Genomic DNA, 13457 nt, shown 5'->3' with positions numbered 1-13457 from the left:
GTGTGAAAGTACTGTATGTACAGTACTGTACATAGCAGAGTAGACTGTCTGTGTTAGTATGTAGAGGGTGTATGTACAGTATACGGTGTGTGTACAATCCCTCCTTCATGCCATGACAAATGGTGATATACACACAAGTTTTTTCCTAAATCGTCACTGCTAAAATGGGAGATGTGTCTTATAAGACGTAAAATACAGTTTGGTGTTTTTTGTATCATTATTTTTTTTTGCATTTAGTACATTCGTCGGAAGACACAAACAATAGGTTTCTTTTACAGGTGGTCCCCCCTGTTATTATAAAAACTTGATTATTATTTTTATTATTATTACCCGTATCAATAAAGTCTGTGTACAATCTGTTACTTTTTTACATTTAGTAATTACATGTACACATTTATGGGTCGATAAATTTTTATTGTTGTATTTTTGTAGGAACGGGAAGTGCCTCGATAAGTCGGAATTTCGGATAATTTGGCTAGGCCAGAGCCCCATATATGCCAAGTTATCGAGGGTTTACTGTATTGGCCAATTTATTGAATGAGACAAAAATTATTTATGAACTCTTTACTTCTGCCCTCTGTTCACTTGGGCAACACTGAATGCTACAGAGTGAGCAGTCAGAGATACACTGATTGACCATTCACTACATGGTCAATCAGTGTATCTCTGGAATACAAAAACAAACAAGATGGCCATAGTTGAATGTAAAATAGCTGCTGGTATTTCAGTTTCCCACTGACTGCTAAAAAGACCACTTAATTATCACAGTTGCTTCAATCTAAGTATTAGATAATTGTTGTAGCTGAATATAACTTCTTAAATAGCTGTTGGTGTTTTTTTTTTTCAATTTTATTTATTTTACAATAATTTCACCAATATAATCAGCTTATACTGTACTGTACTAGCTCTTTGGGGGGCTGGTCGGTTCTTTGTTAAATTGTTAAAAACTTTATTTTTCCCTTGCTGGTACAGGAGGAAATCTGTAATGTGTGGTAGTGGGTGTCACACTATGTCTGGGCAAAGGACTCAAACCCATGACAATGATGACAAAGTGGTGAGAGATAATGTACATTTCTTTTACTCACAAACAAACTGTGTTATGAAGCGAGCCATCTCTGGCTATAGTTCACTTCACCTGGCATGTGGAAGATACAGTGTTGCAATACTGCCCTGTTCACCAGCCTAGCATGCACTACTTAGCGAGTATATTGCTCAAGTGAATGCAGGGCTGGCAAATTTCAAGACTCTATAAGGTGCTAAGATGTCAACAAACCTATTTAATTCCATTTGGATAGGTAACTCATCTCTTAAATAGACTGTGTTTATTGTTTTTTTATTCAAAGTATAGTGTCCATACAAAAAATTTCCTGTATTTTTATTGAAGAAGTAAGACAAATATTCAGCTGAGTTCATGTGAGTAAGTGGAGGCAAAACTTAAATTAACAAGGGAAGACTATTTAACCTAGCCAAGGAAAGAGAATGTCCAGTTTTTAAGATTGTCCAGTTTTCTAAAATCCGATTTTAAGGGTCTGTGCTTGTAGTAGTAATAGAAATATGAAAATTTGTCTGTCTTTATTCGTATACAGTATAAGATATTGTTTCTCCAAATTTATGGCTGATCTGATGATTCACTCAAGACTTATGGCTCTTGAATTAAAAAAATAAATAAATAAAAATTTCATTGAGCATTTGCTGTTGTTACATCTGCTCCTGTTGCTAGTAACTTTCATAGACCTGTATGAAAATTCATTGAATTAGAGAATAATGATTTAATTCAGGACCATTTTTTTTCAGGAGGACTGTGGGGGTGTGAGTTCTGGCTTGTGGTATGACCTGATCAACACTTTGTCCGTGGGTCTCGTTCACTTTACACCTGACATGGACCGTAGAGCTTTTATCCAAGCTATTAGAGATTTTGCTCAGCATCAAACAAGACTTTCACAGTCTATGGTAAGGATGAATTGTTGCCATAATTTTAGTTTTATAAAAGTAACTGTTAATTATATTTGATGTTTATTGCTTAATTAGAACTTTGAATGTTATCCATTAATGTCTTCATATGAACCTGGGAGATTAGTCCATGGTCTCTCAGCTATGAAAGCAGCAGGAATGAAGAGAAAGAACCCTGAGCCTGTAGAAGTCCAAAAATCCGGACTGCTTGGGGATTGGGTTGGTCCGGATTTTCGGATTTTCCGGATTCTCAGGCAGTACTTTTAAAATTCAAATTTAAGGAGGAATAAAGAAGAGATGAACAGGTACATTTTGATAGTTTATTCATTAGCAAATATAGCGTGCTTCATTTATCAAAACGAGCAGTTTTAATGAAAAAGCTGTGAATTCTAGAATTTTATTCTTTGCCATTTTTATATCATAAATTGTATACTTTCCAATGTTGTATGTTTCCATTAGAACAGTATTGCTCACACCATGTTCTAGTTTCTTAATTATTTCAAGTTTGTCACTCAATTTCAACGTGTTCTTCTTTCTCTTCACACAACGAATCTACTTTAGGAGCCATTATTATGGGCTTGTATAGTACTCTGTAAATGGAAAGAGTAGGACTCAAAATATTGTTATATTATAATGGTATTCTATTCATACTGTGCTTGATATAATGCATTCACGGAAATGTAATATTTTTGCTGAAATGACGTACGTATTACAGTGGAAAGTGGGAAAAAATCGTGACGAAAACAATGACTTTCCCTTTCTTTCGTTCAAAAGATGTTTACCGTAATCGCTTTTCGTATGGTTTTCAGTTAAAAAACTGTTGTATTACAATAATATTCTATCCTAATTGACTTGAATAAATACTACAATACCATATTTCTGAATATTTTCATTAAAATCCATTAAAATCATTTTCCTTTTCATCGTCTGCAACACCAAACAGCTTCTCCCAGTCCTCTCCTTGAACAGGGCTAGAGGGTACGTGTTTTTCGAATCGTTTTCAGTTAAAAAATTATTACATCACACGTAAATTTTACCTAAACTGTGCCTGAATGAATATATTCTCGGAAATAAATAGTAGTTTTGCTGAAACGTGATGTATTTTAATGTAAAATAGGATAAAATACATGATGAAAACAAAAGACTTTACCTAAGCTTCCGATGTTCTTGAGATGTTACTCGTTTTTTTAATAGTTTTCGGTTAAAATTCTGTTATATTACAATGATATGATATTCATTCTGTGCTTGATATAATACATTCACGGAAATGTAATATTTTTGCTGAAATTACGTACGTATTACAGTGGAAAGTGGGATCAAATTGTGACGAAAACAATGACTTTCGCTTTCTTTCGTTCAAAAGATGTTACCGTAATCGCTTTTCGAATGGTTTAGTTAAGAAACTGTATTACAATAATATTCCCTCCTAATTGACTTGAATAAATATTTGAATGGAAATATACAATATTTTTGTTGAAACTACCCGCGTTTCAGTGTAAATTGTCGTAATAATAAATGGTAAACAATTTGCCTTCGGCACTCGTGTTTCAGGCACGGCAAGCCTCGGTTTATAGGATGTAGTGTTTTTACTGAAGGTTTTGTTGTTCCATTACCCTCAAAAACGTGGGTCGAACTATAAACGAGGAATATCATGAATTAACGATTTCTTGGTCAAAAAATCAGGGTCGACCTATAAACGAGGGGAGGTTATAGACGAGTATATACAGTATGTTGTCACAGTTTGATTGCTCGTTTTAAAGTGGCGACCACGAGGTCGCCTGTTGTCGCTGTGCAGCTGTGGCGCTCACGCATGCGCACATACACACAAAAGCCCGCTAAAAAAAAAAAAAAAATAGTTTTTGAAAAGTCTGGATTCTCGGGTGGTCCGGATTTCTGGCATCCGGATTTTTGGACTTTTACTGTAGTAGGATTTCCCCCACATTCTCGAACCACATAGCCAGCTTCAAACTTGGATTGCTCTCAACTTCAGGTCATAGCTGCAGTTACTTCAACTTTAGATATTCATATAAGTTTGGATGTGACCCAAGTGTACTTTAACGCTAGATATTCATATATCCACTAACTTATTCACTGTCTTGTATTAACATTGCTTATTCCATTTAGTATGATATAAGTTAAACAGTTCAACTAGCACTGGTTTACATTGTCAAACACTAGCAACTGTAACAGAACCATGCTTCTTTATAACTAAACCCTGCACACAGACTTGTTGATTTAATTAATTTAAAACTGGCATTTACACAGTAAAGGGAACTTTATTAAATTTAGAATTCAGGTTTAACTTTAGATTTTTACAATTAGCAAATTCATTATATGACTTAGATATATTGATCGTCTGCCAGAAACATCTTGATATCTCCCATCATACTGAAAAACCAGAGTGTATGGGGATGAATGACCATTGGGGATGGACATGTTGCTGATGTTAGGTTGTGTGAAATGACAAGAGGTAAACCATTGGATATTTAGAGCCTTATTGTGAAAGGGAATTACCATGGTAGATTATATTTTTTCATTATTAAGATTGAATGAAGAGAGATTTTGTTTTTGTATTTGCTCTTGATTCTGACCACTGTGCCAAACTGGGAAAAAGGCTTGAAAAAAAGATAAATATTCACCTGTTGACAGTAACCTCTGAGTATTGGTTTCATTTCCATTCATCAGATTTTTATGAAGGTACAAAGAATTAAAAAGAATTCACTTAAGTTGGTGAGTAGCTGTACTAGTCCCATACGAAAGTTCCAATATCAGAAACGTGCTAAAATAAAATATTGTATGACTTCTTGGGAGCACAAATCCTCAGTGACCCTGTCTGAGTCATCCCCTAATTCTGTTTTGTTCTAAGTTTTATATATTGTGTTCCAGGTGGAAGACACCCTGAAGATGCTTTCAAGCTACTTTGTGAATCAGCGTCTTGAGTTTGGGCTGTATGGGTTGTATCCCAAGTACCAACTGCACATTCAGCCCATTGCTGTCTTCTTGAGTCTTGTCTCACACACTTACATTGTCACAACTTTTCATACCAACTGGGGAGCTTCTCAGGATGAGTGTGAGTTCTTGCACTGTATCAAGTGTTCATATTGTCATTGATTGTACATAGTAAAGGTTTAATGATATGTATTTGATTTATTTTTGATAAGTTTTTCTATTTGCATCTCAGCTAGTTCTTTTCTCTTAATATCAAAATTAATGTATGAAATATGGTGTAGTTTTAGTTGGGACCACTGAGTTATATGATTATAATTTAAATATACAGTACTGTTCAGGGCATGTGTGTATTTTAGCTTTGGACACCTTAATCTTAAGGGCTTTTATTTGTTCAACACTAGTGATACAAGAAGTATGGGCAGCAGTTGAGAGTTTGTGGACAGGATGGGTAGCGCCTCTTGGAGGCCGTGATCGTCTGTCCTGCCCTGCTTGGCTGCGTCACCTCACTCGCGATATACGGTTGTTGCTGCCTTGGGCCCCAAGTGATGCCACATCAGCTGATATGATGTTTGCCATGTTCTCTGCTTCCCTGGAATTTATGCATGAACATTTACCAGGTAAATTCTGGTTGAACCACCTCAAATGTGGGAGCAAAGATTGATAGATAAAGACCATCTCTTTCTTTGTAAACTAAGTTATTCTTTTATATAGAATGTATAAAATTGTCAGAAATTATCTTTATTATTTCTTGATACATTTTCCATTCAAACTTCCTTATTTTGGTTCTCCTGCATACTTTTACTTACAAAGACAACTTGTACTCTTTCTATACATATTTTATTTCTCTTGGAAACCCCTTCCTATTACACTGTAGGTCTTCTGGAACCAAATGTAAATACAGTTTCTCCCTTCATTTGCTCTCATTCATGCTCATATTGCTGTAACAGAGGTATTCTACTGTGGTATTCACTTTCCATAACAAGACCCATTATATCTCTGGTGTTCCTGCTTGTTCGCATAACTCTAATTCCATTGTACTATTATAATTAATTATACTGTATTTTCTTTCTGGGCTTAATTATTTATTGATTTAGTTGTGTACTTAATTGTCTTTCTTTTATCAGTAAGAACTATTTTTTTTCACTTCCAGGTTCATCAAGCAATTTAATTTGCATGATGATTTTATTCTTTTTAGGGTTTCAATATAAACGAATTACCTTTTGTCTCTTCACAGGCACTTCAAGAGTTTTATCCCTAACACTGGAATACTACAGTGCAACATATGCCATGAGGGAAGTTAAGAGCCATGTGCTAGTGGTAGTTCACACCCATCTGGCTGCACTACCCTGGCACCACTTGCATCCCTCTCTTCAGGACACCCTCATCTTCTCCAAGGTATGATTGTCACCTTCCACTTCTGGAATGCCCTATTGTTAAAGCCTCACAACACCACTTGTACAGAGCTGGTACTGTATTACTATTTTTCAGAAGACTCATCACCAAATGACTGTAAAATTTTATAATTACAAGAACTTGTATGTGTGTGATGAAATTTTGAGTTTTTATCCTTCAATAAATCACTTACTAGAATCAGCATATTCATCTAGTCATTAATACTAGCATGAAAATAGGAAATCTTGGCTATTATTAAATATGGCTTTTACTTGTAATGTGATGTACATTTAGGGATCTGTTGCCAGCTCATGGTTTTGTTGGTTTATAAACAAACCAAATTTCCCCTTTATAACCTTATAAATAGTGTATGGTTCTCTTAAGCCAGTGGTTCCCAAACTTTTTTCTATGCAACCCTAATCGTGCACCTCAAGCCATGACCGCGACCTCACCGGTCAGATCAGGCACATTTTTTCCTGGGGTGGAAAGGAAAAGGATGCATTGTTGAAAATGGTGTACTAGAAGAGACAAGTATAATTGATAATTTTATTTACCTTTTATTGTACAATGTACTACACAAAATGCTGCAACCTAGAAAGACAAAAATGTCATGGTTCCATTTTATTCTAATAATTAATTATTTTCCATTGACACAAAGACAAACAAAAATTTAACAAAACTTTTAACAAAAACAAAACTTCGAATAGAAACATCGAATTCAAAGTTAAGGTGGAATCAAATAACTTTCTGACTTTTCCACAAAGACCAACATGCTTTTTTATTTGTACTGTATTTTCAAATGTAAAGTAGTTTATGATGTCATTAATAAGTTCACTTGAGAGTGGAAAGTTATTCATAGAACAGGGACAATTTAGGTGGAAAGATAAGAAAGGGAAATGTAAACAAAAGGTGAAGGCAGAGATCTTGAACATCAGCCTTTCAAAAAACTCCTATGGTGATTCCAGGTGGTTGAGCAGTACCTACCAGAGTGTCACAGTTTCATCGGTGGTTTGCTCATACAAATCAGCTGGAGTAAGGTGCTACAGGCAGCTCTCAACTACCACACAGCTGCTAACTGCACCCAACTTCCAGATTCCCCTCAGTAAGAAGTTGATTTAGTAGAAGCCTGGACACTTTTATTTAATTCAAATTTTGGATAATATGCCCATATTATTTTATAGGGAACTCATATAAAAAGAAATATTACCAAATAGGTCTGTGCAAAGGAAGTTAGTACAGGTTGACAATCCCTTATCCAAAATCCTTGGGGCCAGAGGGATTTCGGAATTTTTCGGTTTTCAGAATTTTTTTTTTTTTTTTTTTTTTATTAGCCCACCCAGGCACAAGTCACTGACCCACATTGGGGTCTGGGGGGGGGATATAATTATAATAATAATAATAATAATTCATTGGTCTAGGTCGTGTTTCTCACTTTTTATCTTTTTTCATTCATGTATTTCTTTATTATTATTATTATTATTATTATTATTATTATTATTATTATTATTATTATTATTATCATCATTATTATTTTATTTTGGTGTATTTTTTAATTAAAAATTTTATTTACTATGAATAATTATTATTATTATAATTATTATTATTATAATTAATATTACTATTACATTTTCGCTCCCCAGGCCCCAATGTGGGTCAGTGATCTATGTCTGGGTGGGCTAATCCCTGTTAAAAAAAATAATAAAAAAAATAAAAATAAAATAAAATAGATAAAAAATTAAAAATTGCTCCACAAAAAACTTTCGGTTTTCGGAATTTCAGATAAAGGGTTGTCAACCTGTAACAGTGTTTTAAGAAATTACTAAAAAACCTGAAAAGAATTCAGATTTGAAATAGCACTGTGAGGATTGAGCAAATGGGGGATAAAGTGTGATTTAAGTCATGATGTGAATTTTCATGTGGGGGGGGGGGAGAGGTAAGGGTAGGTCAAGAATGACATGGGGAGAGTGTGAGAAATTGCCTCTGAGATAAACTTACAATAAGAGAGGCTGCAAGAGACCTTCCAACCTGGAGAGCTGCTATTAGGTATCATGGCTAACCCACAGAAGTGTGGAAAATGGATGTAAAACATTGATGATAGCTATAGCAGTGTTTCAATGAACAATGTTAAATGCATAGTTGAAGCAAGGGTTTCCTTGAATGTGCTGAATTCTAGGAAAATTTACTGATTTAGAAAGAAGTGGGAGATGCACTATATGAATATACAGTATGTATATTAATACCCTTTGAAATCTGTTTGGAGAAATGTTTACAAGTTATACTTAACTATATGAATATATAGTAATGCCCTTTGACACTTGTCTGGATAAGTATTTGCGAGATTTACTTAATACATAGCATTAAATGACTCCAACAAGTCTTTTTTATTTGCAGTAGCAAAGTCAGCAAGCAACATGAAAATTCTACCCATGGAGGAAGTCTTGACCCAGCTCTTGTTGCAAGTAAATTGCACACATGTCTTCTTAATCTCCTAGTGAGGATATCAATGGAACCCAGTGTTAGACAGGTGAGTTTAAACATCACTTGTGTCTTTTGATCTGTTATCTTTTAATATGAATTATTTTCATTGATTTTTTTAATTTACCAGAGGCATTCACAAAATATATAGTGCAGTATGTACTTTTTATTTTTATTTTATTTATTTTTTGCTATGAAATTCACTTCTGTCAAACTTTCTATCTTAGTTCCCTCAAGGCTCCCTCATCTGTATAACTTTCTTCACTAATAGTGTTTGAGAGTAACAATGCTAAAACCACAGCAAAGGAAGCCTTGTTTTTCTCTTCCGATTAGAGGTACTTATTTCCTTATCCAGCAGTCACACACCCAAATTGTTATGGTGCCCCTAAAACAGCCGACTTACTAAGTAAAGAGCAGACTTACTCATTTCTGCCATGGACTCTAAAGCTTTGTGTCTTGGATACAATCAAGGATTCCCTCCTGTATAAATGTGAAATATTAAGTAGAGAGAATTCTTTTTTACATCATTACTTTGTAAATAATTCTTTAAAGTCAGTTTATAGAACCTCTGACTTAAAGATCCTTTAGATCACATCCCCTGTTTATCCTAAGAGAAAATTTGAGAAAGGGGATAATTTATCAGCAAAATAACTGACATTCTTTTCTATCTTTCATTTTTTACTCTGAATAACAAAGATATACTGTATAGACAAATCTGATGTGCTGAAGGACACTGACATGTGTATTACCAGAGTTTCCTGCTGATGGTAAAGGATTGGACTTAATTATCTAAAGAATATTATTGGACAAAGGAAGGCTATAGGTAGGAGAATAAATTGTGATGAAGTTTACCTTCATGATTATTATAAAGTATTGGCCAGTAGGGTTAAGACAAAGATAAGAAAAGCAAAGAGGAATAATGAACTGAAAGTTGCAAGGGAGGCAAAGTAAAACCCGAAGGCATTCTTCCAAATGTATCAAACTAAAACACGAGACAAGATTGGACCAATATAGTCAGATACCGGCATGCTAACTGATAATGACAGAGAAATGAGCAATAATTTGAACAGATATTTTTCAACTGTTTTCACCTCAATTTAAACATGATACCCGAGGCACCGACTAAATACAGAGAGAGTGAAGAAAATAGATTAAGCGAGATAGTAATGACTAGTAAAGATATTAATAAACAAATAGACAAACTAAAGCCTAATAAGTCACTTGGTCCCGATGAGATATTTGCCAGAGTATTAAAGGAATGTAAGGAAGAGCTTAGTATGCCCTTAGCAAATTTGTTTAACATGTCATTAAAAACAGGTGGAGTACCAGAATCGTGATGAATAGCGAATGTGATACTGATTTTCAAGAAGGGAGATAGATCACTATCATCTGACTACCGTCCAATCAGTTTAACATCAGTTGTAGGCAAATTGCTGGAAGCAATAATTTCAAACTATTTGAAATCACCTCGAGAAGCACAAGATGATCAATGATTCCCAACATGGCTTCACAAGTGGGCGTTCATGTCCGACAAATATATTAACATTCTGTTCAACTGTTTTCTAATTGGTGGATGACGGACACTATAATGATGTGGTATACCTCAACTTTAGCAAAGACATTAACAGAGTCCTCCCACGAAAGACTAATATGAAAAGTGGAGGCTCATGGGGTTGGAGGAGATATTCTAAAATGGATTAGGGCGTGGTTACAGTACAGGAAACAGCAGTTAAGCATTAACGGAACTAAATCCGATTGGGGTAACATCACTAGTAGAGTACCCCAAGGCTCAGTCCTTGGACCATTTCAATTTGTTATACTATATATAAACGACATAGATATAGGCGTAGACAGCAACTTAAGTAAATTTGCTGACAACACTAAATTAGGGTGTATAATTAAATCTGACGAGGACTCCGCAAAACTACAGGAAGATATAAACACATTTTTTGCATGGTCTGAAAAATGTTAGGTGAAATTCAATGTCGACAAATGTAGTCTTGGAGATATAAACAGAGAAACCAGATATCAGATGAACAGCATTGTTATAGAGAAATCTGACTGAGAGAAAGATTTAGGAGTAATGATAAGTAGGAATCTTAAACCAAGACAACAATGTGTATTTGCTCAAAACAAGGCTGACAAAGTACTTGGGTTCATACAAAGGAGTGTTAGTTACAAGACTATCAAGGTCATCCTAAAACTATATCTTTTGCTTGTGAGACCTCACTTGGATTACGTGGTTCAGTTTTGGTCACTGAACTACAGAATGGATATCGAATCCCTAGAAAGCATTCAGAGGAGAATGACAAGACTAATCCTGGGCATTAGGAACCTTGAATACAGAGGCAGATTAAAGCATCTTAATTTTCACTCCCTCGAGAGACGTAGAGTGAGGGGCGATATGATCGAGGTGTATAAATGGAAGTCGGGGTTAAACAAAGGTGATATAACAAAGGTACTCAAAATATCCAACCAGGAGCGAAATTAGACAAATTTATAGTTAGGCGTGAGATAGGTAAACGTTGGTTTGGAAATAGAGTAGTGGATGAGTTGAACAAGTTACCAAACATTATCATTAACTCGAATACACTGGATAGCTTCAAACATAGGTTGGATGGATATGTGATTGATGAGGGTTGGGTGTAAACGGAGCTGCCAAGTATGGGCCAATATGCCCGCTGCAGTTTCCTCCATTCTTGTGTTCTTATGTTTCTTTGGCTAGAAGTCATCTCTAGGACTATTCATAAAATTGACCTTGATGCTGATAAGACTCCCTAAGGAGTCAGCTAATCTGGTGTCCAGCTGGTTAATGTAAACTTCAGATATTAAGTCTGCTGTATAAACAGTAACTTCTCACCAAGTTTGGTTATCTCACCTCATACTAAATGATATTAAAAGTTTTGATTTGGGTGACTGAATTTGCACATGGTGGACAAATTGCACTTTACATCTCAGTTTATTGAATTCTAATGACATGCCTTTGCTTGAGGAGTGTAATCCTGTGGGGTGGGGATTTGGGATAATCTTCTTGATGACAGTATTCAGGATCAGGTCTGGGGACCACTGACCTGATCCTGTACAAAGAAATAAAAGAAAACAGGTCACATGATTAGTCTCTTGAGTTGGGGTAGGGTGGGGGTTTGTGATAATTCTTTTGGTGACATTATTCAGAATCAAGTCCAGGGTTCACTGACCTGACCCTGAATACTGTCATCAAGAAGATTATCCCCACTCTACCTCAACTCAGGAGACAGGTCAGGTGACATGGTTACTTTCTTTCATGTTTTTCTCTTTTGCTTTGTTCTCTTAGTTGGCTGAAGAGGGTTCTAGTATACCAGCTCCAAGATTTTGGCTTTTGTTTCTCCAATGTGGGTTTTTACTTCATTTACCAGTGTGACCATTACGCTTTCGGATTATCATCTACATATTATCAGCTCACCTCACAATATAAATGTTTCCTGTATTTATTATTACTGTTTATTATTTGCTTTGTTATTACTGTTTGTACATTAAAAAATATATATTTGTTTGCACAGCACAAATTATAAATAGAATATTTATGTGTTAGCTAAGGTAATTTTTTGGAACCGCTCGGTTATTTCAGATTCATTTTGAATTTAAATAATTTTCTTCATATTTTAAAATACATACGAATTAAGCTCAAACCCGAATTAACGAGCATACAGTGTATATACATACAGTGGGGTATGCTATAACGAACGGATCCTACTACGAATATTCCTATAACGAACGGCTTTACCTATAAAATTGAGAATGCTATAACGAACGCAACTCCTACAACGAACGCGGATGAATACGGGACTATTTCGCCTGGCGCATGAATATTGTTGTACCGGGACCCACAACAAGAGCATCAGGTGCCATCTTTGTCTCATTGTGTAGCCAGTGCACCACTGTTATTGTTGAAATTTCGTCTTTTGATGTGGAAATTCGCGTTATTTGTATAACTATTTTGTTATACAAGTATACAATTGTAACAATGAGTCGTCCAAAGCGAGTGAGAAAGCTAATAACCCTTGAAACTAAGAAAGAAATTATAAAGAAACGTGAGAATGGAAGAAGCATTGCGAAACTTAGTGATGAATATGGGATGGCTAAATCGACTATATGTACGATTTTGAAGAATAAAGAGGAGTTAAAAACTGTGCAAGTGGCTAAGGGAATCTTTAGACTTAGCAAAGCAAGGTGTAATGTGATCGAAGAGATGGAAAATTTACTCTTAGTGTGGATAAAGGAGAAAGAAATGGCAGGTGGTAACATTAGTGAAGCTATAATTTGTGAGAAGGCTAAACAATTGTTTGAGGACCTTAAAGCCAAGACTCCCAGTGGAAGTGATAGTGATGTGCCAGTGTTTAGGGGTACCTGCATGCTGAATAACACTAAGGTAAGATAAAGTACCGTATTTTTTACATTTTCCACAGAATTTTTTCAGTGTTAAGCGGTTGTATTTGGGGGCCTGGAACGGATTAATCCTATAACGAACGAATGCTATAACGAACGAGGTTCTGGAACCAATTACGTTCGTTATAGCATACCCCACTGTAGTATATTATACAACTACAGTACTATATGATAGCAATTTGGAATCAATCAACATTGTATTGTAATACGGTATGTGGTTAACATTCTTACTGAATAGTATTCACAGAAATCAGTGATCCATTCAT

General features: G+C 35.3%; 1 protein-coding gene across 2 annotated transcripts in view; it reads left to right on the top strand.

The window, feature by feature from the left end:
* The window catches only part of LOC121869336 (ectopic P granules protein 5 homolog), a gene marked incomplete at its 5' end in the record, with an annotated part of 135335 nt that overhangs the window by 71003 nt on the left and 50875 nt on the right, over positions 1-13457 (top strand). For both annotated transcript variants that reach the window (XM_042370640.1, XM_042370638.1), the window contains 6 exon segments: positions 1795-1950; positions 4837-5020; positions 5301-5516; positions 6134-6294; positions 7257-7393; positions 8683-8815. In XM_042370640.1, the coding sequence (XP_042226574.1) occupies positions 1795-1950; positions 4837-5020; positions 5301-5516; positions 6134-6294; positions 7257-7393; positions 8683-8815 (987 nt within the window).

Source organism: Homarus americanus, unplaced genomic scaffold (assembly GCF_018991925.1).
Source record: "Homarus americanus isolate GMGI-L3 unplaced genomic scaffold, GMGI_Hamer_2.0 scaffold36734, whole genome shotgun sequence".
NCBI lineage: Eukaryota > Metazoa > Arthropoda > Malacostraca > Decapoda > Nephropidae > Homarus > Homarus americanus.
The sequence above is the reverse complement of the archived record's forward strand: the minus strand, read 5'-3'. Positions and strand labels throughout refer to the sequence as shown.